This window comes from Nipponia nippon, unplaced genomic scaffold, assembly GCF_047370975.1.
Source record: "Nipponia nippon isolate SJK-2023a ecotype South Korea unplaced genomic scaffold, ASM4737097v1 scaffold_25, whole genome shotgun sequence".
Taxonomy (NCBI): domain Eukaryota; kingdom Metazoa; phylum Chordata; class Aves; order Pelecaniformes; family Threskiornithidae; genus Nipponia; species Nipponia nippon.
In genome coordinates this window covers 2,704,524-2,732,135 of record NW_028262342.1, presented here as the reverse complement: position 1 = coordinate 2,732,135, position 27,612 = coordinate 2,704,524, and the positions used below count along the sequence as shown (strand labels likewise).

The following is a 27,612-nucleotide window of genomic DNA, read 5'->3' as shown; positions in this document are numbered from 1 at the left end:
CTTTACATGGAGGCTTAAAAGTCCAGATTCATTAGATTTCAGGCAAACAGAGAACCCCCCTTTTTTTATTTCCATATACCCACCTAGTGATGGATGGGTTACGGACTACCTTTCAATATGTAATACGAGTTTTAGTTTAAATATATTCAAATATTTTTACTTTCTTCCTGTAGTTTCAAAGCACACCTGTTTTTTTAACATCATAATGGATTTCAAAATTTCATTGTAAAAGTCAAAGATTTTCAATTATAATTCCAGGCTAAGAGTATTGAAAATGAAATTTCAAGAAAGGAAAAGCAGTTGAAGATTCTAGAAAATAAGGTATGAAAATTCATTTTTTCATGGACTGTAGAGAACTTCATACAAGATTTTTGAAATTTATTTTTTAAATTACAAAGTAACTTTTTTTTTTTTCTTCTTCTTCTTTCTAAACTCTACAACCACTGAGGAACTCGTTCACTGCTATTGTTGATGATATTGGGCTAGCAAAATTCTTGTAGTACTTTATGGTTAAAACTCCAATCATTGTAACATGTTAGCATGTGTTTCAGTCCCATTGGAATTAATCAGACTTGTGCGAATCCATGTTTAAGAACATTGACAGTAATCTCTAACACAGTGAGTCATTTTTTAGGAATTTATTAATTAAAGTTTGAAATATCTCTTTTAGTTGAATAATTTAAAGAAGCAGGTGGAAAATAAAAACAAATGCATTGAAGAGTTGCAACAGGAGGTATGTACAGTTTTTAAAAGTCAGAAATACATAAAACATGGTATTTCATCATAACTGTTACTTTTTAACAGTTTTCATCTGATGTGATATCTTTAGATATACCTGTGTAATTTATAATATTTCCTTTATTATCCTGACTCTGAGCAAATTAAGGAGTCACCTTTGGAATTACTTGATTTGTAAAATTATCCTTACTTTTGAAAAATGCAATTACAGAAATAATATCTTTAGTAAACTTTTATTATTTTCATTTAGTACATGGTATCACTGATATACTTGAAATAATGACCTATCTCAGTTACCAATAATAGAAAAGAATTGTGCATTCAGACAAATTGTTAATAACGGTACTGTAAAAATATGTAACTTCTATTTTTTGTCACCACATCTGCACATTTTCTGTCAGCAGCATCTTAGTTTTTCTTCCCATTCTACACCCTCTTTCATTATTCTCTGTTGTCACCCATGAGGAGTCTTTCATAAGGTTATGAAGTAACCGTAGTATTAAAGTAAGTAGCTGAGCACTCTTTTGTTTGGAGAATTGATCTGGAACCTGAACTGCAACACAAAGAGAGAGTTATTTGCTTGCTGAGAGGTGGAATTTTGAAGATTCCAACCTACTTGATGCAGTTAAATCATTACATAATTCTATCAGCTTATTACAGTGTTTGTTTTACTTTATTTTAACAGAATAAGGTGCTGAAAAAGAAAATTACTGCAGAAAGCAAGAAAACAAGTATTTATGAAGGGAAGGTGGGTTTAGATATCTTCATGTACAAGATGAGGGTAAAGCACAAAGACCGAATGTTTTAAGTCCCAGTGTAACTAAGGGTAATACATGTTTAACACGTTCTTAATTGTTTTATGGGATACAGATTTTACAGGAATGAGCCCATAATTTCTGGAAGATGCCTGCATTTTTAATCTTTGGACACTGACGGGGCTATCACATTTGTAAGAGATGGACATCACATCTTAAGGAATTATGTTCCTAATCAGTCCCTTTCTTTTTCGGTTGATAGTGTACTGAACATTATTATTCAGTAATGCCACCCCACTCAAATAGCAAAGCAATTAAAAGAAATATATATATTTATTCACTTTAGGCAGTTCTTTTTCTGTGTTCTGCAATGGTAAGTCCCTGATTAGAATATTATGTCCAGTTTTGGGTACCACACTTCAAGAAAGATGTAGGCTGTTTTGAGGGTATTCTTATGAGAAACTTAAAAGGAAAAATTATAATCAAAATGCACACTTGGGAGGAAAACATACCATAAACCAGTTAAAATCTTAAATAGATTTACAAGGGAGGGAATAAAATCTCCATCTGTATCTTTTTGCCAAAGAATTCACAGCATTTAGGGTGACTGCTTAGGAGTAGACTCTTCCTATTTGTTTCATACCAAATTCTCATTAACATTAGCAGCTAAAAGGAATTAATCTTTTTTAGAACTAAACAAAATTCTGAAAATAAATTATTTCTAGATAAACTGTTTCTTCACTTCTTAACTGGAAAACAAGATTTAATTGTAAACATAATACAGTCATACAGTCATAGTGCTAAGTCTTAGGAGACTATCAGTTATGCTTCATATTCCTACCTTGCATTCCATGCCAGCAATACTAAAGAGTCATTCGTACAAAAGGCAGAATAGTGTCAGGTTGCTAATGGATGGTTCCCTTACATGGGAATGATTCCTTGTGATTGACTAGCCTCTAGCTTTTCGACTGTTGTATTGACTGGGGTCCACAAAACTGGTATGGGCTGTCTTTCCCATTGTGGGGTTGCCGTTGTTTTTTCTAACTCACTTCAGGCCAAAGTTCAACTCTTCATGAAAAAAGCTGAACATTAAATAGGAAATAGTTCAATTGTATACCTGAAAAGTAACAGAGTGGTTCTGCCTGAAAATAAGAGGTAAAAAAAATCATTGGCATGCTTATTCCTAAAGAAATAACAGCAATAGTTCTGCATTCTTAAAAGGTGAACAAACTACAGTTAGAGATGGAAAATATGAACAAGCAACATAAGGAAACAGTTGACATCTATCAAAAAGACATTGAAACAAAAAAAGTAAATGAAAATAAACTTCTTGAAGAGGTGAGAGTTGTTAATCTTTACTGCAACTTTTAGTTATTTTTTTGATGTGTGATGGTTTTATGAAGCTATGTCAGCCAGAGTCCTTGCTATAAGGTAGCAGTCTTATCAACATAAATGGAACTTCTTGTGTATGCATGTGAGCAAAGCTTTAGTACATTAGGTCCTTAAGTTGAAGTATTTGTATATGTCTTTAAAAATAAGAACTCAGTTAAAAATTCTTTTTGTCAAGATATTGTTCACAGAAATTCTATTCTTGGTATAAATACGGCATAATCAAATTATTCTAACTTTTCCCATATTAATATTTTCCTGCCCACACTTTTTTGATGGTAATATAAAAAAATACCAGGGCAGAGTGCTTGAAATGGCCTTGTGGTTCGAAGTGACGCTTGTCTGCCATGGAAGAATGGATGTACTTTTAATCTAGGTTTATGTCCTGGTTTCGGCTGGGATAGAGTTGGTGTTTTTTTCCTAGTAGCTGGTACAGTGCTGTGTTTTGGATTTAGTATGAGAATAATGTTGATAACACACTGATGTTTTAGTTGTTGCTAAGTAGTGCTTACATTAGTCAAGGACTTCTCAGCTTCTCATGCCCTGCCAGCAAGAAGCTGGGAGGGGGCACAGCCAGGACAGCTGACCCAAGCGGCCACAGGGCTAGTCCATACCATGTGATGTTATGCTCAGTATGTAAACTGGGGGGAACTGGCTGGGGGAAGACCGCTGCTCAGGAACTGGCTGGGCATCGGTCGGCGGATGGTGAGCAACTGCATTGTGCATCACTTATTTTTGTATATTCTTTTATCATCATCATCATCATCATTATTACTATTTTGTTTTCCCTTCCTGTTCTGTCCTATTAAACTGTCTTCATCTCAACCCACAAATTTTACTTTTTCTTTTTCCTTTTTTTTCCAATTCTCTCCTCCATCCTACTGAGGGGCAGGCAGGGAGTGAGCCAACGGCTGTGTGGTGTTTAGCTGCCTGCCGGCCACAACAGTTAATTTGCCCATTTTAACAATATGCATAAAAAATGTAGGATTTGAAGAGCATCTTAAAAGCAATGAAGACTACACTAAATGAGACTATATGTACATTGCACCCACGGGGTAAGAAGAAATGAAACTAAGATTTTTAAAAATATGTTGCTGTTAATTGTTCATGAATTGAATGAAACTTGTTACTAACAGGTAGAAAAGATGAGGTCGCTTGCTGATGAAGCAACAGTAACACAGAGAGAAACTGATATCCGATGTCAACACAAGATAACTGAAATGGTGGCACTTATGGAAAAACACAAGGTAAGAGATTTTACTGATTTCTGTGATTTGTAATGTGTGATAACTATGTTAAGTAAAAACCTTTCAAAACCAGAATATTATGAATTAGAAACTGAAACTTCATAGTAAAGACATGAGTTCAGGAAAATGAAGTTGAACACATGCTTGAATTTTCATCATCTAAAAATAAATTCATCTTCAGATTTTGAAAACATGCCTATTGGCAGATAAATTCCATTTATCTAAATTTCTAGGATTTTTTTTTTTTATATTCAGGCTTCCTTTTATACCATCCTAATGCAGTGTTCTTCAGTATCAGTTTGGGCCTCTTTTTGTGAGGAGATTACTTGGTGACCTTCAGCAGTTTAACTTCATTCCTTATTACTCTGTTTTGCAGTATATTTAGCAGATACCATTAATAAAAATAATATGGCTAGCTTTTATGTGCTGGAACATGCATCGCTGCCTAGAGAGAAAGCATTCTGTCAGCCCACAAAATAATACCACTTACGCGTTTTCTGTTTTACAGTTTCTGCTAAAGCATAAATGTTCATAGTGCTTTCCGAATCTTCAGAAGCACCTTATTTGAAAAAATAAGTAGTGTTTTAAGACTAAGTAGATCTATAATTGTAACATGTAGTCAAATGTTTTGAGTTTTGTTTTTTTTTTTTAACACAGCATGAATATGATAAAATGGTTGAAGAAAAAGATACAGAGTTAAAGCTTTTTAAAATAAAAGAGCAAGAGCAGTTATCATCAAAAAGATCATTGGTAAGGCGTACTCTTTAGCACTAAATAATTAAATGGAGAGGCTGCTGTCCTTAAAGCGTAACATAATTATAAATATCATGTTAGACTTCTTCCTATTTAACACTTGAGGGTGGTTAAGAGTCTGCTTTAGTGGGACTGAACAGTAAAGATCAACCCACTAATTTCTGTTTACTGTTATTTTCTTACAGATTTTATTATGTGCATTAAAAAAACCCAGATGTTTCTAAAAATAAATTGGAGCAGCTGTGCTTTTCTGTCTACTTTTCCTGATAGTGTGTCATGTTCTAACCTCACTGCCTGAATAAGAAACTTCTGTATTGAATAGTTGGATTCCACTCCCCGCTCCCCTGTTCTCACAAGTGCTTTAAGTTCCTACCTTGAACAGTTCTGGCCAAGTACCTGTTTCTTAGTAGTACTTCAGCTCTTTATAAAACAAACTAAAACAAAACTTCAAGTCTAGAGTTGCATTGCTTTTTTTTTTTTCTCCTTTCTGGGAAGCTTAGCTTTGAGAAATGTTCTGAGAGCCAACATCCCCTCAAGACTTTCACAAAAGTGTAGTTCTACAGCATCTACTTCAAATGCAGTATTTTTCTGACACTTCCCTTCACAGAACATTTCTTCACAGAGCTTTTTTTCAGTTAGATTTTTTAATAGAAGGAGGTGTGACTCAAGTCTACTTTTTTTTTTTTTTAATTTGGTAACTGCTGCTTTGATCACCTGTTATTCTAGTGACTGAATCATTCTGAAAATGAATTGTAGATACCTCTCAGCATGCTAACTTTATGGATAAGTTAGCTCTATTGAAGAACTGGAATTTTCTTTTGTTTATAATGAATATCCCTATTAATTACTGTCTCATTTGGACTGTTTTCTTTTTTCCAGGTTAAGCATAGTTAACCCTCTCCTTTATCTAATTGTTCTTAGGAAAATGAGCTGTCATGTTTGAAAAGCGAACTGTCATCCCTTAAGGAACAACTTAAAGCAGAAATTGAAGAGAAGGTATTTTTTATTAAATGTAGCAGTATGGGTGACATGCTTGGCCTGGTCTTATGCACTATAATAATGACAACTGTGAAGTAAACTTTTGATTCTAGGTCTTGCTTTCACACGCTGTCTGATTTCAAGAGCTTGATGCTCTCTGAAGTCATTCTGTCTCGTTTCTGGTGGTAGTGGATGTTTTGCATTACTCCTTAATTGGCAAGTGTGAGGGAAGCAGGGAGAAACTGAAACCCTATGAAGAACTGTCCAAGCTTGCAGGGATGATCTCAGGAAAGCCAAAGCCAATCTGGAGGTAAAACTGACAAGAGAAGTGAAGGGCAACAAGACAGGCTTCTACAGGACCTGCTGCCAAATGTGGCAGGAGTTCTGACGACAGAGGACAAGGAAATGGCTGTGGTACTCAATGGGACCTGGCAAGTCTGGAGAAAGGGAGACTTACTCTTGGTGGAGGAGGATCAGGTTAGGGAATCTTTAAACAACCTGAACATACATCAGTCCATGGGATCTGATGGGATACACCCATAAGGGCTGAGGGAGGTGGCCAGTATCATTGCAAGGCCACTCTCGATTATCTTCAAAAGGTCATGGTGACTGGCAGAGGTTCCTGAGGACTTGAAGAAAGCAAATGTCACTTCTGCCTTCAAGGGCAAGGAGGATCTGGTGAAATGTAGGCCAGTCAGCCTCACCTCAGTCCCTGGAAAGGTGATGGAACAAATAATGCTGGAAACCATTTCCAACCATATGAAGGAGAAGAAGGTGATTGGGAGTAGTCAGCATAGATTTGTAGGGAGGGGCAATTGTGCTTAACGAACCTGATTGCCTTCTATGATAAGATGACTGACTTGGCAGATGAGAGGAAAACACTGGATGTTGTTTATCTCAGCCTTAGTGAGGCTTCAACACTGTCTCTCCTAACATCCTTACAGGCAAACTGGTAAGTGGTTGCACAGTAAAGTAGATTGAAAACTGGCTGAACTGCTGGGCTTAAGGGATTGCAATTAGTGTGGCACGAAGTCCAGCTGGAGGCCAGTCACTAGTGATGTACGCCTGGGGTTGATTCGGGGTCCAATACAGTTTAACATCTTCATTAATGACATAGATGATGGGACAGAGTCCAGCCTCCGCAAGGTTGCAGGTGATACAGAGCTGTTAATACAGTCGGTGGTTATGCTGTCTTTCAGAGGGATCTGGACAGGCTGGAAACATGGGTGAACAGGAATCCCATCAGGTTTAACAGAGGGAAATGTGAAGGGGGGAAGCAATAATTTTTAGAACTGGTACAGGTTAGGGGCTGACAGGCTTGAAAGCAGCTTTGCAGGAAAAACCCTGGGCTTCTGGTGAACAGCAAGTTGAACACAAGCCAGAAATGTGCTCAGCATCTTAGGCTGCATTAGGAAGAGTGTTGCCAGCAGGTTGAGGCAGCTGATCCTTTTCCTATACTCAGCACTGGTGAGACCACATTTAGAGTATTATTTCCAGTTCTGGGCTGCCCAGTACAAGACAGACAAGGGCATACTGGAGCAAATGCAGCAAAAGGCCATGAAGATCATTAAGGGATTGGAGCATCTGACAGAAAAGAGGGACTGAGAGACCTGGGATAGTTTAGCCTCAAGAAGAGAAAGCTCAGGGGCATATTGTCAGTGTATATAAATGCCTTATGGGAGGGACTAAAGAAGGTGGAGCAAGACTTTCTCAGTGGTTCCCAGTGAAAGAACAAGAGGCAATGGGAACAAAATGAAGTACAAGCAATACCATATAAACACAAGAAAAAACTATTACTGTAAGGGCGATAAAATACAGGAACAGGCTGCCCAAAGAGGGGTTGGAGTCTCCGTGATTGGAGACATTCAAAACCCTGTTGGACACAGTCCTGATCAACCTACTCCAGTTCGCTCTGCAGTGAACAGGGGTGTTAGACTAGATGATCTCCAGAGGTCCATTCCAGCCTTAACCATTCTGTGATTTTGTTGCTATATAGTGTTCTTCAGCTGGCAAAAGAAATGCAAATTAGAATTAAAAAGACAGCGAAGGAACATTTACTTTAATAAGCAAGAATGCTTCCAGTTTCTTGCATGAGATAATAACTAGAAAATAGAGCTCTTTCTTTCTTCTTTTTAAATACAGCTGTGATAAAAATTGTATCCTATTTTCTCATTAAAAAGGGTTGGTATGGAGATTCCTTAGCAGAGATGGGAGAAATTGTATAAGAAATGAAACTGTGAATAGAAAAGTAATGTCTTTTGAATGCTGCAGTTTAACTAAATCTGGGTCATATATTTGTGTGAACCTTGTAATAGAGTATGATTGTGGGCTGTGGTCTGTAATTACACCAAGAAGATTTTCAGTAACTGAATTAAAATAAAATATTGACTTCCTATCACATAACTCTTTTTAGGAGAATCTTGCAAAAGAATCCTCCCAAAATATGGTTCCTGAAAATGAAAAGAAGCACAAGGTAGCTTTAACCTTATCATTAATTAATTTTAGAATTTGGTAATATTTATACGTATGCAATCTAATTGACGTTCCATGATAAATTAGGTACACTTGACAAAAGACATTGAAATGTTTTTAATTTAAACCTTTTTTAATTTTAGAAGATACAAACTCATTTTTCTGAGACTCCTAAACCTCATTTAGATCTGGACTGTGCATCCATTAATGTAAAAAATAAAAAGTCTCCAAATGATATTCCTATAAAAGTCAACATGATGGAAAAGAAAAAAATGCCTCCTTCAATATCTGCAAAAAGTCCCTTGGGTAGTCCATCATTAAAGGTTCGTAACTCATAAGAGTGAATTGTTCCTTGTTTATTTTTCTGACTGTATTTCTTATTTCTCTGTAGATGCTTATTTATTTTTTGTTGTGATAAGCAGGGATTTAAAAGGTAGATAGTCACAAAAAAAAAAAAAAAAGTATTCCACAGTGATATTAGAAAGCAGTTTGTGTAAGGGCTCCCACTGTGTCATTTTTCTTGCTCAGTTACTTAATTTGTTTGTTATCATTCATCAGTAATAACTCCTGTCCTAGAGGGACTGTGAATGTAATGTCTCTAGAATTCTTTTACTTAGTCTTAAAAGAAAAGTGGTCTCTGTTTGTAAGGGCACATTTTTCTCTATGGAGCAGAAAATAGCTTGTGTAGCTGTAAAAATTATCAAAGTATTCCTGACTGCTTCGTCATAACTATAAAACCTATGCTTCTACCCTCAGAAGCTCAGGTGAGATGTTTATATCTTTATATATTTATTAGAAACAACTACCATTTTTATGCTATCCTTTCTGAAAAAGGATTGCATTGTTCCATTCCAATGTTTCTGAGAAGTTTAATTTCTAGTGAAAGAACTATTTCAGTAAAAGCAATCTTGTTCTTGATATCACTGTCAATGTCTTTCTGAAAGCTTTTTCCTGCAGTTTTGTTTCTTTGCACTTTCTTAATGTTGGTTATAGTCTGCATGTAGTGACTACAGTTCAGAATAACCTGAATTTCTGCAGATAAGCATGAAGAAGTCAGATATAGTGTGCCATAAAATGCAGTTCTTCCACAGCTTCCTGTTCATTCTCCTTGTTTGGCACCAAAAAAAGGATTTCTTTTTCTTTTTCTTTTTTTTTTTGCTTTTTTTTTTGCTTTGTTTGTGTCTTTGCTTCACATTTTGGATGGAAGATATTTGTTCCACAGCATCTCTCTAGTGTCTTCCTGGATACTCAGTCTGTAAACTGGGTTATGAGTTTGGTTTTAGATTCTGTAATTACCACTAAAAACGTAATTTTAAATGCCATCTTTTTCTTTCCCAGACATATATTATAAAGACTCCTCCAATACATAAACTGCAAAGTGAAAGCACAAATCTGCATTCAGAACAGTGCACGAGGAAAAAGCAAAAAGTGCTTCTACGGCTGGATGCTCAGTCAGATAGCTCTGAACACAGTGACCTCCTGGTAAAAATCAGAGAACAAATAGTGGACTTAACAGTTCTTTATGCACACTGCTATATCTAAGAATGTATATAAAGTGTGTGGGGTTCTGTATACACGACAATATTTATGTGTATATATTTATATTTATGTTTATATTTTTATTTCATTGGTTCTTTCTGGAGTTGTATTTATATGTACATAATTAGTAACTATATGACAAACAGAGTACCACTATACAAAAATATATATTAACTTTTATAATGTTTTTTTACATTGTTTTTATTGATCTGTTGAGGCTTCATAGTAACAACTTTTTTTTTGCACTCTAATATTCCTAGAGGGAAAGAAAATGTATTTTTTAATATAGTGTGAATAAGTAACTTTTTTATTTTTAATTTAAGAGCATAGTCTCGGAGGAAGAAATGTTTAAAAAATTGTACAAAGATTATCCTCAAGCTTCACAATTATATGCCATGACGCCAAAAAAGGTACCTTCGCTTTTCTTCAGATCAAAACGAAGAGTTAAGAAAATCTGTGATAGAAACTAATGGATGGCTTTCTTTTTCTTCTTAGAAACCAAGTGCATCAAATGTGAAAACTCCAGGCTCTGTACTGAAACTTACAACCATGAGAAAAATGCGAGAGGCTGGATGGACTGCAGTTTCCAAAATGGAGAGGAAAAGAAAAATTAAAGAAGCTGAGATCCTCTTTTCTTAAAATGAAAAAATGACTAGTGCCCTATAATGTAATCAATGCCTTGATTACTACAACCGCAGTAGTAGTATTCTTTCAGAGTTAGTACCTTGTTGCATTTTTCTGTCATACTGAGGATGTTTAATACTATACTCATTTCCTTTATACACATAAACTTTATAGATACATAACTACATCCACCTGCAGAGCGTTTTCTACATTTCATTCCCTAGGCTATAAAAGGTCGGGAGACAAGTTAGCCCATTTTTAAATTTAGCAATAAGTATAACTACATAGAAAGTTGTTTCAAAAAGAAAAAAAAAAGTCTGGCATTAGAAATTCTAGTTTTCAAGAAATTCAATTTTGTTCTTTTAAATTTACTCTCTTTTTCCTAATACATAATTCATGAAAGGATATTATTTAGTGAAAGAAATACTGAGGCTGTTAAAACGCATGCACTTTTACCTGAAGTCGTCTTGCTTTTTCATTCATTTTAAATGTTGTCCAAATTGTCTTTGTAGACTGTTTTGTTTTCAGTAGCTGCTATTTCAGTATGTTAAAACAGTTTTGAAACTTTTAAAATTGAATTTTCAATAGAATTACTTTGGTTTAAAAAGATTTCAGCTTCATAGGAATAAAATATGCACATGTTTTAAAATTGTAAAAGCAATGTTAAGATGTCATTAAATTGTTTATCTGAAACGTAAAGTGTGGGACCAAGTGTTGTTGCTTTATGTACTAAAACACAGGTATACATCACCAGGCAGCCTTCCTAAGGACTAACAGCTTCTGCCATGTGCGCCTAAGGATAGTTTAGAATAATATATATTTCTGTGTTAATCCTTGATTAATCTTGGTTTCACAACAACAGCAAAAACCTGCTTCGGAGCCCAGAGATAACAAGCAAACTACAGGTACATCTTAAAATAGTATGAAAAATCAAAATCCTGGATTCATCTGAAGTGGGTAGCAAAACATACGTACTTCATTCTTTTTGTGTAGCAATTTTATGTATAGGCTGGTAGTTTGGGTTCCTTATGCCTTATCTTGAGCAGTGATATTCATAATGATTTTTTATTGTATATAACTGACAAATATTCTCCAAAGATCTGAAAGAATATACTGGTTTTTTCTCCATATTTGGAAATGGAGTCTGTTATGCAAGCAAGTTTTCTGAGAAGTTAGAATGACTTTTCTTGCTGGAAAGATATTTCATATACATATATAGTATATATTATTACTTTCCTTCGTAATATTGCTAACACAGTTCTCCAGCTCCTTTTCTGTCAAATACTTCTTCAAGGAGGGTGAGCAATGCTCTGGCCTACCACGTCTGCTGTCTGTCCTGTCATTCTTATTTACCATTTGTGCAATTTTACTTTTCTCTAGTACTTTAAATATTTTTCCTTTTTTTCTAAGGCAGATGCTGTCACTTTCCTGCTCTCACCTCTTCAATCCCCCCCCCTCACAGAACGGTATGTCCTAGTCCTTCAAACTTTTACATTGTCATCAAGTTCTTGATACAGCTCTTCATCTGGCCTGTGGCTTCAACTAAAATAAACAGGTCTGGCCCCAGCAATTCAAGGAAATGCTGCTGTCGTGTGTAGTGACCCCCACCTGAATTCTGGGTTGTACGATTTGGAGTCAGAGGTTCAAGGGTGTTGACTGGTAAGGCTGTGAAAAGCTGATGGCTTGGTTTCAGCATTTCTGATGTCTCTTGACTCACAGCTCTTTTAAATGATAAAAATGTAGGTGGCAGAGTGACAACCAGCTTGAGCCTTGTGATACCTGATAACCTGCTCTTTCCTCTTTTTCAGAATTGCCTTGGGAACCAATAATAGTTTTCCTTGAATTTACTTACTGGATAACTGAGTAGCCCCGGGACTACAGATAGTAAAATGTATGTATTAAAAAAAGAGCTGATTCAATTTAAATACTTACCTTGGCCATATGTTTAATGCCTAATCTCAAATTTCTGGTGCAGATACTGGCTTTTAATTGAGAATTATTTTTTCTATATGGTAAGTAATAACTTTTTAATACACCTGTTTGTTATAACAGCCTAAAACAAAAGCAGAAGAGGGGAAAGCCTAAAAAGTTGAATTGAAAATTCAGCTCCAAGTCTGAGAAGAGCAATAATGAGCATTTACATATTCTAATGCTTGTCTTGGATCTCTCGTAAAATACTCAAATATCAAGCCAGTATCATTTGTCCATCATGGCTTTATTAAGCACAGGAAATTTCAAAATTATTAGCTTGTTATTTCATTAGTACAGAGAGTTGGGGGTTTACTCAAAAGTTGAATTTTTTAAAGGAATGTTCCAACCCCTGTTATTAGCCAGTACTTATATTTAACTTCTATACTGGATAATACTGCGAGATTCAGCCGGAGACTCACACCTTGTGGTAGCAATGTATAAAGAAAGGCCTTCCCCCAGCAAGTGGTCCAAAATATCTCTCTTTGGCCTGTTTTCTTTGTTGATAAATGCACAGCATATTGTAGCAACAGTGGTTTTTATTATGTACGGTGTCATGAAATGGAATACTCTATAACTGTGACAAAACTCAATACAATATTAGAAGTATTTCAAATCGGACCACAAGGTTATTTTGACAACTTGAGAAAACCCACATTTTGTATCTTACTTAAAAAAGAAGAATGCAACCACTGCCAGAGTTTAGAACTACAGTACAGGGTTAGCATATGCAAGCACTTCCAGGTACACTGTGGTTGCCACTTGACACTACTGATAGTTATTTCAAAATGGTATTTAAAAATTTGTTTTGTTTAAAAGCTACAAGAGCAGGGAGCGCAAAATAGAATGTGGAAAATAAGAGCAGATCTTAAGAAAATCACCCTTTTAGGACTTACCCAAGCTGACAAATGCAGGAGTATGTGGACTCGCAGCAGTACTGAGTAACAGATGCCACATCTCAGCATGCGCCTGTGGGTTCAGGCTCTCCCGTACCCTCCCTGACGGGCTGGGCAAAGCGCAGGAGCGTCGCTGGGGAAAGCAGTGAGGCTGCGCTGGGGTTAGAGCTCAGTCAGGTCAGCCATGCTGGTGCTGGCCTCGCCTGGTTGAAACTAACTGGGTAATACGAGAGGAAAGGCAATGTCGGCAGTTGCTGATCTTACCGCACAGCGGCTGTAAAAAGTAGCTTTTTCAGGATCAGACACTCTACTGGAAGAATCACTTTAAACAGTTTTCCCCAAGCATATGTAAGGAAGATATTAAAATCTTGATTAAAAAGATGTATTTGAAAACCCTTAGGTATGCATGATAGTTATTGCAAAGGACAACTATCTCTAAAACAGTAACAATAATATTCCTTTAAATTTCTAAACTGAAAGGATTTAAAAAAAAATTGCCACAGGAGTTAAATGTCTCTAATAAGAACAAACCCAGTACAAATAAAAGTGTTATTTTCTGCCCTTTTCTGTCCCTAGATATCAATGTATTTAATTTAATTTGCCTTGCTTCTACCAGGAGTATCTGGGGGAGGGGGGGAGGGTTCATGAGGAAAAACAGTCTTCCCTTTTCCTTCCTTCCAGCCATTTTTAGTTGGAGTCTTTGAGTGGCTTCCTTACTAGGAGGTGTTCACTTTGGCAGGCTTCAGGCTGTCAAACTGTGGCAGACGCTTCTTTTCTAGGCGGGTGTGCCAGATTGCCCAGGAGAGCAACGTTGCACGTTGGGTAAGAGCAGCAGCTACCAGGACTGCAGGCCCAAAGCCTAAAAGGAGAAACAGAAACGTACCCCAGTGTTCGTACCGAGCATATGTCGTCAGCTTAAATTCTGGTCTTAAAAAAGTCAATTGTACACGCACAGTGTCAAGCCTCCATACCAGGCCTTCATCTGGGAAGGTCTTGTCGGATTACCTGCTGACTGCTTATCAGATTGCCAGTCGAATCAGGAGAACAGTACATCCCTTAGAGACCGAAAAGTGTCTGTGACTTTTACCCCTTAGCATCGATATGCTATCGGGTGGGTGCAGTCATTCATCCTTGGTAATACTGCAGAAGGTTTCTTTGTTCTTGTTGTTTGGGTTTTTAAAAATTTTGCCCTCAGTCTAGCGATTGTATATCTTAGAATAACAGAAATATCTAGCACTTTCCAAAGAAATGAAACCAAATATGAAGTGGTCTACCATATAAGCCAAGCAGCAAATAGAATTACGAAGTATTTTCAGACCATAAATGGAGATTGTTGGCATATGATATGCAAAAAAGAGAACGGCTGTTTTAATCTGTGGTTGATCGGAAATGCTGCAGCTAATCCCAGGAAAGAACGAGAAGATCAGGCATCCGTGAATCTATAAATTTAAGAGATGAGAGCTATGTTTCAAGCTATTACAGAGAGACTTGCAATAGACAGATTAGCTTTGAAAATTCAGCAGCCACGGTCTGTTTAAATGCAAAACCTGGCAAACACACTTGTTTCTATGGCAGCATATTAGGATCTTATTTCCTTTTATCAGTGGAGGTCTGCAAGAGGATGGGGTTGGAAATAATTCCTCTACCAGAATACGAATCTTTTTAGAAAACTGATTGGCTTTGGTTTTCATCAGTGTAGCTTCTAATTCTCTGTTGTTTGCAAGCATGGACGTGTTTTTATTTTAATATCCACAGTGCTATATGCAGTGGAAACAAGAGTTATTCTGCTCTATAAGTTAACTTGCTCATAAAATCACAAAGTTTTATTGTGTTGTACTACTAACAGGGGGAGAGTGCGCAGGAATAACGTGTGGTAACTTCGCCTCGTTGTTCCTGCTTTTATCTTAGCCATTGGTCAGTGAGAGAGAATCCTGTTCAATTAGTTTTACATACAAGCTTCTGGTATGCACTGATTTCTCTAGCCCATTAGAGAGATTCCTGGGTAATGAACCCAAGAATTTTATGATTACTAAATTCTGTTTACAGAGATCACTTAAAACACTTCTTGTAGAACATCGGCATACTGACTTTCACTTAATGAAAGTGTAAAATAACTGATGTCAGTGAATGGATTGGTTTAGTTAACAGAAAGGTTAAAGATAAATAATCAACAGTGTAACTGGCTGTTCCAGAACAGGGCTACAAAGCTGATGGCTGTAAAAGCACATTAAAAATGTCTATCACTGAATAGTCCAGAGGTCAGCAGGGGAGCAGCCAAAGAAATGGATCCATAAGCATCAGACTTTTATCTATGGATTTTAGGAAACTGTGTGAAAAAAGCCTCAGGCACTCATAGATTGCCACCCTGGACTCTGTTGTCCTGCCACAGTCTTCTGTCTCGCTGCTCCCAGTGGGCAGTGGGATCTCTCTCCCATCGAGTGTTCAGAGAGGTCGGTAGTGAATGAACGCTGTGGTCATATCTAGAAGGGCAATCAAGGAAAAGTTCTTCTAGCAGCTTAATTTTGTGTAAACTACTGAAGAGATGTGAACGTGTGCATCACCCTGGTGACGTTTAGTGCACAGATGGGCAGGCTAATGTGATGCCAGCAAAGAAGAGGTAGCAGCCAAGGGGTTCTGTGTCCATATCAGTGCAGAGCTAACCTGAGTATGAGCAGCAGTAGTCACGTTAGTCTCAAGGTCCACCCAGACTAATTTATTTGCTTCCAGATGAATGAATTTTCATTCATAATACTTGGTCAGATATTTCTGTAATGCCCTGCAGTGCATTCAGAGGCTGGGTAAAAAAGTTGCCGTGAATAAATGCACTGCTGAAATTATACTACCTGCTCCGGTGATCAATAATTCCCGACATTCAGCAACACCACACTGGACTCTGCCTAATAGCTCTAAATCTTAATGACAGTAGGGCTCTGGAGAGATGGAACTAAGGGCATCATTGCATCTATGTAGTTGCCTTAACAACCAAATTTGTATTCACCTCGAAGAATGAAATCAGGTTTGTGTGGCATGACCTATTTTATGTAACACCATCCTGATGGGCATTAATTATGTTCTCATCCGTTAATTCCTTATTGCTCAAATCCTGTATCAACTTTCTGCTATTTTATCTGATCTATCAGGGATAGATACCAGGCTAGCTGGTTGAGAGTTACCTGGGTCAACATTCTCTCTTTAAATATTGGCATAATATTAGCACTTTTCTTAATGTTTTCAAATTTCCTCAGTATTCCAAGACTTGTTGAAATTAGCATTAGCTAGCTAATGCTGTTGATTTTAAAATATTTATTCCTTATACAATTTATGTAATAATTTTTGTTGCAAAAGTGTACGTTGGTTGTTCAGCCACTACATTTTCAAATGTGGATGTACTTACTGAAGACTTTGCACTTACTCTGCATCAACAGCTTGTCTTCATCGAGTAACATCCCTTGACGTCCCTACTGTTGGCCTCTGTCCTGACAGAAGTTTATTTCCTACTTTCCAGCTTCCCATGTGAGTTTTCTACATTTTCTCACTTCTAACAGTGATTGTTGTTTTCCTTTTTTTTTCATTGCTATACTTTTTATTGTTGCATTCTTTTTCATTTTCACTATGACAGACTTTCAAGCATTCTTGTAATTTTTTTTCCTTTTCTATGGATGTTTGCAGACATTTCCCTAAATCCTCTTAAAGCGAATTCTTAATCCTTTTTTACTCTAATCTGAATTCCACCCACCCAGCCAGCCACACTCATTTTTCTCAAATCAGAGAAATTAGCACTTCGAAGCAGCAAAGGACACATGCCTTCATACTCTGATCTGTCCTCTGCCTATATTCTTACAGGAAACGTTGAGGACACTTTAAACCTGGACGTGGGGGTCTTCCTGTCAGAACCCATGCGTACAAATACAGCTCCCATTGCCTAAAGCTGTGCTTGTAAATCACTGTGAAATCTTTAGAGAAAAGAATCAGCTGTCCCTACTTCAGCTATGCATGCAAGGGTCACATGCAATGTTCTTGCTTTAGGAATGCCATCTTTTATTCTTATTTTGGGCACTTTCTGTCCTCTCCAGGATTTAGTTTTATGAATTGTTTCCTTTTCCTTTCAGGATCGTTGTCTCCTTTGAAATACTCTTAAGATTTTCTGTGATTAAAGTTTTAAAAAACCAAACCCATACACATATATGTAGTGTATACGTGTGTATATAATATGTGTGTGTGTGCGTATACACATTATCTACATATGGGTGTATGTATGTGTATACTCATATAGCCTGTATGTTTAACTGCACTTAAAATATGTCAGAAAAATATAGAGTTAAATAATGTATTGGAGTAGTAGCAAAATAACAGCGTTATACTTCTGTTGCTAAGTGTGGATGGACAGATGTTACTGAGAGTCCATTTAATGCTCTGCTCATGTCCTTAAGCCAGAAAGAGTTGTATTTAATTCCTGAAAAGTTATATGGTAGAAATTAATCCATAATTAAAGACTCCATGAAAGCATTTGGCTAGTCTTAATAGAACAACAACTCTATCATGTTATCCAAAAAACCCCTTGGGGAATTAGCCAGGGACACAGAGCTGTGTGCAGCAGCCCAAAACCACAGGAAAGGAGGCAATATTATTCAGGAATTAGCTAAACACCAATCGGAACCGACTGGGTCACTCCCTCAGCAGCCCAAAGTGACCATGTTTACCAGCTCAAACTCAACTTTATCGTATTTCTTATGGCTATGTAAATCAAGAACGTGGTTGACCTGTGTAAGACATACATCAGCTCAGAGTCCCAATGGCCGTTGGGTGATTAACGGAAAGGGTAGGTGCTATCAAAGCTGCAGTGAATAAGCGGCGCGAAGGCTGGCCGAGTGCGAAGGCTGGCCGAGTGCGAAGGCTGGCCGGCCGCTGATGAAGCAGTAGAAGACAGTGGGTTTGTGCTGAATCAGTGCAAGACGTGCATGCTGACTCGACCCTTTCTTACATTTGCTCCTCCCAGGTGTTTCACAAAGCCCTAAACGTGAGTGTTTTTCCCTCATCAGTGGACATCTTGGTTTCACTGGCGTTGATGCAATATTTTGCTTCTCATTGTGCTACAAGGAGTGGTTTCTTAAAAGATTTTCCCCTATCAATTAGTATTTCAAAGTCAGTTGCTTGTTACTTCAATATTTGCTCGGTAGGTTCAAGGCCAGATAATTTCTCAGTGTGTTTTGTTTGAGTGGGTAAGTCAGGCTGTACCCAACCACACTGCAGAGCAATTGCTTTGATTTGAGATTTGCTACTTTCTGTGTACAGCACTGCATCTCTCAGTTGTGCCTGCTGGGTAACGAGCAAACTGAGTGAACCACGCTTCATTAAACATCCGCAAAACATAGGTGTAGAATTAAGTCTTATGTGATTCAGGATGACTCCATTTCCATGATAGCCTTCCTGTCATGATGTTGCTGTCCGAGGTAGCAATTAAGTTAATCAAGAGTAACTTTTTTAAAGCACTGGTTAGTTTAAAAGCCTGAGGAGAGAATGACTGTTAAAATAATTGGATTTCCAGCTCCAGTTTCCAGGTTAGGATATTATGGACATATTTGTTCCTATTGCATTTGCTTTGTGGTTCAGTATGAATTTTCAATAGATGACTTTGCGATAAGAAAGCAGCAATTCAGATGCAATTATATAAACACTAAGATCAGCCAGGAATTAGCCTGGAGAGTATAAAGCACACACAGAGCTTGTGCTGGGTCACTGCCTCTCCCAGCTCAAGGCAGAGGCAGGTTCCTGTAACAGGGAAGAATTCAGCTGACAAGAGGTTGGTCTTTCCAGACTTGCATTGTTGCAGCTACAGGGTAAACCAGGCTCTGTAATGAACGGCTTTTGCGATGGGAACTGACAGCTGGAAGAGACTAGAGGGTGATGTCCATATGTTTGTAGACACTGTCATTTAGAGTTTGTGGTTTAGAGGCTATAGAGTAGACCCTGGAATTGTCTGGGAGTTAATCAAAGCTTTGTTCTGGGGATCCCCCAGCAAGTCTGAGGAATGAGGTCAGCACAACAGACAGATAAAGTGGGGATTCATGGATTTGAACTCTTTGCTGATGTTCTTCATTGTAATTTGCTTGAATCTATTATTTAATTCTTGGCAGTGTTCCCATTTCATCACGCCTCTAAGCCAACTGGAAAGTAAAAAATACAGTGGTATGCCTGATATGCACAGCTGTTTCTTTTTCTCTCTTGAACATTTTATAAGCAGCTTTCTTTAGAAAATTATTTTTAAACCAGTGAGATTATTTTAGCATCTCTGGTTAATTCTAGAGCTCATGTTCTCTCACATATGTCACATTTTCAAATCCTTTAGCTCCTGTTATTTTTCTGTGTCAGCATTTTATCACTCATTAGTGAAAAGTTCCATGTAATATGCTTTAGTGGGGGAAAAGTGAATTTGTTGTATGTTCTTAATGGCCTGTTTACCCTCTTTTTTGTTTAGTGGTTAGTACTATTTCAATTAAAAAGTCTGAGATTGGAAAGAATTTGTCAGGCTGTAGCTAAAAAGTTAAGATTACGTCTAGTCTGTGACTATCATAACTGTTCTTGTCAAATTCCGAGAAAAGGGCTGGAAGGTACACCTAATTTTACTTAGGGTTTGCTTTGTTTGTTTGTTTTTTCCCCCATCTAGCATGAGTCCCTTCTTTGTGATGTCTCTCCTCTTTGGCCTGACTTTCGGTCAAACAGCATCACTTTGTGCTCCTTCTGAGTATATAATCCATGTGGAGAAAAGGGAATGTGCCTACTGCCTGGCCATCAACACCACCATCTGCGCTGGATTTTGCATGACTCGGGTACAAGGCATTACTCTGTTTTAGGCAGTTGTTTCTATAATGGCCATCACTGCAAAACAAGTGCCTGTTCTCATTGGAAAATGGTGTGTAAATGATCCAGTTCTAATACTGTTTGTCACAGAAAAATCACACTGTCATGTTTTCAAGTTAGCTTTTTGCGAAGGTATGGATGAGAAATGCCAAGCCTCCGGAACTACGGAGTTTATAACACCAGTGGCACAGCAGAGAACTGACTGCTGCTGTCACTGCAGGGCCTCTGTAGTCAGTTTGTGGGGTCAGGATGGAACAGGTGAGAAGCAGATTATATTTAGCCACTCTTATTTAATGTAAACGACTTGGGTAACTTCTACTCCCACTACTGTTACGACAGCTAGCTGTGGAGAATATTTTGCACATAGGCATGGCAAACACTATGCTTGAGTTTCGCTGTTCACACAGCATTTGAAGTTCCACCTTGGTCAGTAGGTAGCCAACACAGATTACAAAGCACTGTTAGCACTCCGAGCCAAGCGGATTAGTTAAAACCATACAAGCAAGGTGAACCTATCTACTGGGGCAAAGCGCCCCAATCACAGGCAGATTCAAAATCACAGATCTGAACAGAAGCGCACTGAAAATATCAGAGCCAATCAAAGTGTAAAGAGGTTTGCTTTCTGCACGTTTGAGACGATGTCAAAAGAAGTCTTCTGACGGTCCGGTATGCTTCCGTGAAACAACCCATTTCTTTTTTCTTTTGTAGGACAGCAATGGCAAGAAGCTGCTACTCAAAAGTGCTCTGTCGCAGAACGTGTGCACGTACAAAGAGATGTTGTATCAAACAGCACTGATTCCGGGGTGTCCTCATCACACCATCCCTTACTATTCCTACCCTGTGGCTGTGAGCTGCAAGTGTGGTAAATGTAACACTGATTACAGTGACTGTGTTCATGAGAAGGTTAGGACAAACTATTGCACTAAACCACAGAAGCTCTGCAACATGTAAGCTTCCAACAGAATGTGGCTGAAATGTACCTCTCTGCTGAACTAAACATAAATAAAAGTGTATTTCATAACAGGTTTGCAAATTGGTGTGCACAAAGTTTTATTCTAAAGATGTATCACCAGTTACTTCAATTAACTGGATATTCTGTGACACGTGCAAAAGCAGAATCGTAGGACTGCAGGTTTGTATTCAGAACCCACCTGTAATTTACTTTGGGGAAGAAGGAGAAATGACTATGTGTATGTATAAGCCTAGGTATTTTGTGGAGAGATGCTCAGAGACAAACATTTAATCTATTTCAGAGTTAAAAAAAAGCATAGTGCATACGCTTAGTATTGAACATTTTAATTAGATTTTGAGATATACTTACAGCCTTGGTATTAGCGACGGTATTTTTCCATATATGTAATACTAGTTTTTTTGAGGACCCTAGCTCCAGTGTAGCCAACTGGGAGTAAGCACGTACAGTTTGCTTATCTACACTACAGATCTAGGTCATCACCACTGTTGTCCAGACCTGTGTTCGTCAGGCATACTTTTTCATGTCTGCACTAGTGGAGCAAGCCTCTCTTTTCTGTTGAAGTACACTGTTTGAAAAACTTGTCTCTCTGTGAGCACTGAAGAATCAGTGAAGCTTCAAATCTTGCTACTCTGTTCTCCAGAAGGGGAGCGTAATACCAGCAAACTTAGAGTGAAACTCAGAAAAAACCTCTTCTTCCCCACACAGGTCAGCTGGCCCCTTGCGGGTGGGAAGGTGAGCTGAGCCCCACGCTATGTGCTGAACATGCACAGGTGAGCAGTGCAGACCCAGGAATAAGGAAATAAATGTAAACCAACAAATGTTTCCTTTCCCCTGAGATTTCCGCCCCTCGGTCCCCCGTGAGTGTTATCGTTTCATTAGACCTGATGACTCCAGGGCAAGCTGTGATTGTGCTAAACCAATCCCTGAGAATGAGAGCTAGTTTCCACCTGGTTTAAGTGATTCCAAAACAAAGTAGAAGAGCTTACAGAATCCAGCGACAGAGCTGCAGCTTTGCCCCTCACCTCTATTATCTACAGCAGGAGTGATGAAATCACAGTTGGATTAAATTGTCCCTGCTCAAGTAAATGTGACCTCTGCTGATCCAGGAGTACTGTAGACAGGACAGCAAGACTACAGTGAGGGCATGAACAGGGCTGACAAAAAATAAAATTCTCCATGCTTCCTTGACTGAGGAAGAGCACTACCATTCTGCCTGTCTTTGCAAATGCAGCCAGGAAAAAAAATAAAAATCTAAGTGTATAAATAAGTTAAATGGTAGTAAAGGGATTTTTAATAATATGTAACTATAAAAAAACCCAAACAACTATTTCAGAGCTAAGAATTTGCAGCTCTGTGCAGATGCACTAAAGGTTCAAAACCCCATTAAGTACAATTTTCAGGTAATACGTACCACTAACAGGTTAGATCACTACCAAAAGCTTTGTCTTTTTTCACCCCTTCCCAGCCATGTGTTTTGCCTCGTAAAGTGGGTTACTTCAGTACAGCTCTCTTAGGAGTTCAGCAATTGCAAATGTGTCTTTATGAAAAACAATTTTCACTTTTAAAATGGAGTATTAAATGGAACAGATTTATCCAGAGGTTTACATCAGTAAAGCAGCATTTGTGCTCTTTCAGTTATCCAGACAGAGATTAGCTTTATTTTGGCAAGTAACCAACCCAAACAACCCCCAGAGCCAGGAAGATGAAGACCAACTTGTTATGCCCAGCTTGAACCAGCAACTATACCCAGATTGCCATTGTGCCCATGGAGAATTAACCTGCTGCTAACCCTCAGAGCCACTCTACACCCAGCTGTTGGCACAGACCTTTTATTGCTTCCAGCAAAACCAGAAGGCAAAACCCAATGACACACCTCCTAACACACCTGCTTTTATTGGTATTGACATAAAGTTCCAGTTTTGTTTGTGTGGGAGGGAAGTTGCATACATCTGCTATACATTCTTTGACCTTTTAAAATTCTCTCGTGTGTTACTGTAAACATTAGTATTTCTTCTTGGGAAAAACCTCACGGTGCTGGTGAGTGCCAGTTAGACCTTAAAACTCTTTATCTACCTTCCCAAGAGTTTCGCTTGATTACTTTTTATGGAGCAGCACAAAGTGCCATTCCATAGTTAAGCCCAGAGTCAAGCAGGGAACTATTAAGCAGATGACAGAAGAAGGAACAGTCCTAAGAGAAGCGTGTGTTAGGTTTCCATAGCATTCCATAGTTAACAGATGAAAAGTATTAAGAAGACAATAAGAAATGTCCTGTCTCGGCGAGATGGCCCTTAGACTCTGTAAAGTCTTTTAATGGCCCCTGTGTGCACAAACGCAGTTGCTAACAGTGTGCCACTCTTCTGAGCACAGCAGGTTTGACATTGCACACTTCAGTTAGCAGTGGGGTGATATCTACAAACTTTCAACCAGGTACTGAACAGCAGGCCTTACTCGCAAGGTACTGTGATGCTGAAATGAAGCAGAAAGTAATTTATTTCCTTACGTTTTCTCCTGAAAATTCAGTTCTTGCTCTTCCTCATCCCTCATTAAGGACGACGCTGGAATATTTGATGCTCTTGCCACCATCCATAGCAGTCATCTCCATTCACTCACACAATTTCTTATGAAAAGCAGCAGTTACTAAGCTGTACCTCACAGAGGTGAGGTACTAGCACTGAAGACATCAATGGCCCGCTCTCCACCCTTTCTCATCTCAAGAATTCTCTCTGCCCCGCCACCCTCCCTTCCAGGACCCATCTGCTATATACAAGAAATGACCTACGTTGAATACAGCCCTCAAGCAATCAAAGGTACAACCTGAAACAACAGCAACTGCCACAATGCTTCGAGCCTTGAAGTTCTGCATAGAAGTGTAAAAGTTAATTTTTAGCAGAAACATCAAATAATTCGTATTTAGAAACATATACTTGGACCAAACATGTACTCTGTGACGATGATAAATGTTATTCAATTGCCCACTCTTCTAGCATCCTGTAACTGAATTTTCAACATCTCCCTGGGAAAGGTGATAATGACCTGGCGTGTTTCAGCACCGATGTCCTACCACCATCTCTTTACACGGAATAAGCCCTTTCTAACACAGAGGGAGAAAAGATTATGAAATGGTAATATTACTCTATTGCAGCAGGAATCATAAAGACAAAATAATCTAGTTTGCCATGCTGGTTGCATGTAACCTTATTCTCATGTACAGGAGAAACGTCTAAACGGTAATTTCAGCCTACTGATATATTCGTTACCCAGCTCTAATCCTGCACTCTATTGCATCACTAACAACCATGGCAGCACCTGTTTGTGCCACTACCATCTGTTAAACAGGTTAATTAATCCCAACTCCATTCAAAGCATGAGAGAGAAATAAATCAGTCTGTAAACATCTTTTCTGACCAACAAGATGAGTTTTTAACCCGATTACCAAAGTTTACTCAGATTGAAATGCAAAGCATATAACGACAGAGAAGAAATGGTCAATCTGTGGCAAATGATCAGATGCCTAGTTAATACTACATGCTGTGTTGTAAACTCATTCCTGCTCATTTCTATAAAATTCTACTAACTTCCATTTTTAAATTAAATATTACATTCAGAAAGGCCATTAAGGTGAATCAAAGTACTTAAAACAACTTAATCAAGCTGAAGATCAAAACTCTGACATATACAAAACATGAGTGATCTAGAATATTAGGTAAGAAATGTTCCTATCCCTGGCAAAGAAGTGTCTGAAATAGTAATCCCCGTCGGCTTGACTGCATTCTCATCAGTCAGCAGCGCCAAATTAACCACAACACCTAAAAATACTACTGAGATGCAAGGTATATTTTTTTCTGTTTATGCAAATTCATTTTGACAACTATGACCGTAGCTCTCAAGAAATTAGATATTCCATTCACACCTTCCCTGAAATAGTAAATAAAGGAATCAGAATTCACAGAATACAAATATGAAATTTAATTTTCTTAGAAAAATCTTGCTTTCAATTTTGCAGTTTTCATGAACGTTGCCAGAAGCTGATACTCTCCAAACACCTTCATTTTATTTCAGCTGCAGCAAAGCCTCCGTGAAAGACTAAGGGAATCTGCTAGGCAGCCCTCCTTGAGCAGGGGCGGCACCAGGTGACCTCCAGAGGCTCCTTCCAACCTCAACCATTCTGTGATAACAGCAAAAGCTTTGTCCAGGGCAACTGCAATAATAAGCTGACAGCGTTTGCATGCTTGTCACGGATTCTACACAAGGTATGAACTGCCATTGTCATATGTGTAATTTGGTGTCGTGGTTTAACCCCAGACGGCAACCAAGCACCACCCAGCTGCTCGCTCGCTCTCCCCCCCGCTGGGATGGGGGAGAGAATCTGAGGAGCAAAAGTAAGAAAACTCATGGGTTGGGATAAGAACAGTTTAATAATTTAAATAATATTATAATAATAATAATAATAACAACAACAATAACAACAATAACAATAATTTGTAATGAAAAGGAAAAAATGAGAAAAAGAGAGAGATTAACAAAACCCAGGAAAAACAAGCGATGCAACTGCTCACCACCCACCGACTGACGCCCAGCCCGTCCCCGAACAGCGATCACTGCCCCCCTGCCGACTCCCCCCAGTTTACATACGGAGCATGACGTCATACGGTATGGCGTAGCCCTTCGGCCGGTTTGGATCAGCTGTCCTGGCTGTGCCCCCTCCCAGCTTCTTGTGCACCGGGCAGAGCATGGGAAGCTGAAGTCCTTGGCTAGCATAAGCACTGCTTAGCAACAACTAAAACATCAGTGTGTTATCAACATTATTCTCATACTAAATCCTAAACACAGCACTGTACCAGCTACTAGGAAGAAAATTAACTCTATCCCAGCCAAAAGCAGGACATTTGGTGATAAAGAAATGCCTTTGCAGGCAAAGTTTGAAAATTTAAATTCTTCAAAACCACCATTTAAAATTAATAGAAAATCCAGAGGAATTTGCAGGAACAGTAGGAGCCCTGCTGCTGTAAGATACGTCCCTTACACCCATGGTTTAAACAATCCAGTTACAGCTAGATATATACAAGACTACTTCTACAACTGTTGGACCAAGAGAAGTTAGTTACAGTTAAGTTACAAAAGACTTTCTGGCAGCAAGAAAGTCTGGTATTCCCCAGCCCCCAACACAACTATAAAAACCGTGTTTTACGTGCAAAAGAGCTGTGGACTCCCAAGTTCTCAGCAAATAGCTGCAACATGAATTGCTACTCTCTGGTTTGTGAAGAGCATAGGGAATGATAGGAAAAAATTGGGAAGTAGTTATTTACCCAACAAAGCAGCAATTATGTTACGTAGTAAATGGCACAGAAACAAAATCTTCAGCTTTCAGATCAGACACTGCCTTCTCAAGGTGTCCGAGCCTTTATAAAGGGTATTTAGCACAGGAAAGTTTAAGGCAGCTTACTATTAAATAGCACTTGTACTTAGGGAAAGTGCATAAAAAGCCCACTAGAAAGGGAACCAGGCCTACTTACAGTAATAAGCGGCACTGCAAAATTATTATAATGCTGCCTTACAGCCGGGACTGACAGATTTGTCTTCAGTATGAGCACAGGCATGCAAAACCCAGCAGTCTACTTGTATGGTTAACGCCCAGGCAAAATCACTGAGAGGAAAAGAGCTAACATCACTTCTTTTACACTTCAGCAAAATCCAAATTAATACATTCGGGTTGTGTTAATGCATCTATTTAAATATACATTTACATGCCCTCGGAGCCCTTTGTCCCTTCGTGTTCAACTTTAAGACCCTCAGGTCCAGTGACAGCAATCTGTTGAGGTGATGATTCCTTAGGGTCAGGTGTTTGTTTACATTTCATTTATTTTAAGATGCCTTTTCACATAACTAAGCAATGCGTTTGCAGACAATCCTAACATCCTTAACCTCTTCTCAACACCTTAATTCTGGCGAGGATGTAACAAAAAAGCGTGGGAGCACAGAACACGAAGGCGGCTTGCAGGGGGCTCGGTTGGTCAGAATCCACGCGGAGCCAAATTCGTCCTTTGGATGCTGGCGGCCGCGTTAGGCCTCGCTTACCTGGGAGAGGCTTGAAACCGGGCCATCCTCTCACTCCAGCTGCTGACCAGCTTACGGCCAAGCGCCTGGGCTTCGTGCGACCACCGCCGCCCGTACCGAGGGTGCGGAAACCCCGGGGGCTCGGGGCTCCGGAGCGGGAGCAGCCGCTCGCTCCTCGCGGTGCCCAGCGGCGGCCACGCCGCGGTCGACTTTGAGCAGCACGACCCGAAACGAATGAACGCGTCTGAGACTGGGGAATGAGAACGCAACCCCACAGCCCCCAGCTCCCCTCCGGTCCGTCCGCAGGGGAACAATCCGCCCCCGGGGGAGGCCGCCCCCCGCCCGGGCCGCCCCGGGGCTACGGGCCA

The 27,612-nt window shown here is 38.9% G+C and overlaps 2 protein-coding genes and 1 long non-coding RNA gene across 4 annotated transcripts in view; 2 read left to right on the top strand and 1 right to left on the bottom strand.

Moving 5' to 3' along the window:
* The window catches only part of SYCP1 (synaptonemal complex protein 1), a 27,462-nt gene extending 16,445 nt beyond the window's left edge, over positions 1-11,017 (top strand). Inside the window, exons 20-30 of one of the 2 annotated variants that reach the window (XM_087762336.1) lie at positions 259-321; positions 671-733; positions 1,424-1,486; positions 2,715-2,831; positions 4,019-4,129; positions 4,787-4,879; positions 5,804-5,878; positions 8,476-8,655; positions 9,671-9,814; positions 10,195-10,281; positions 10,367-11,017. In XM_087762336.1, coding sequence (XP_087618462.1) covers positions 259-321; positions 671-733; positions 1,424-1,486; positions 2,715-2,831; positions 4,019-4,129; positions 4,787-4,879; positions 5,804-5,878; positions 8,476-8,655; positions 9,671-9,814; positions 10,195-10,281; positions 10,367-10,510 — 1,140 coding nt within the window. In that variant the 3' untranslated portion in view covers positions 10,511-11,017. Of the gene's footprint in view, positions 1-258; positions 322-670; positions 734-1,423; positions 1,487-2,714; positions 2,832-4,018; positions 4,130-4,786; positions 4,880-5,803; positions 5,879-8,273; positions 8,334-8,475; positions 8,656-9,670; positions 9,815-10,194; positions 10,282-10,366 lie in introns of both variants that reach the window. The other variant, XM_087762337.1, reaches the window with a different exon arrangement.
* On the bottom strand, positions 739-27,612 carry LOC148055248 (uncharacterized). Its single transcript, XR_015705764.1, has 3 exons — positions 27,266-27,612; positions 2,335-2,635; positions 739-1,291 (listed from the first exon to the last, which is right to left on the bottom strand). It is a non-coding gene; the product is annotated as an uncharacterized LOC148055248 (long non-coding RNA).
* TSHB (thyroid stimulating hormone subunit beta) lies at positions 19,121-21,168 on the top strand. Its single transcript, XM_009462445.2, has 3 exons — positions 19,121-19,159; positions 20,024-20,186; positions 20,926-21,168. Exons 2-3 carry the CDS (start codon positions 20,025-20,027, stop codon positions 21,166-21,168), a joined length of 405 nt encoding a protein of 134 aa, XP_009460720.1. The 5' UTR covers positions 19,121-19,159; position 20,024.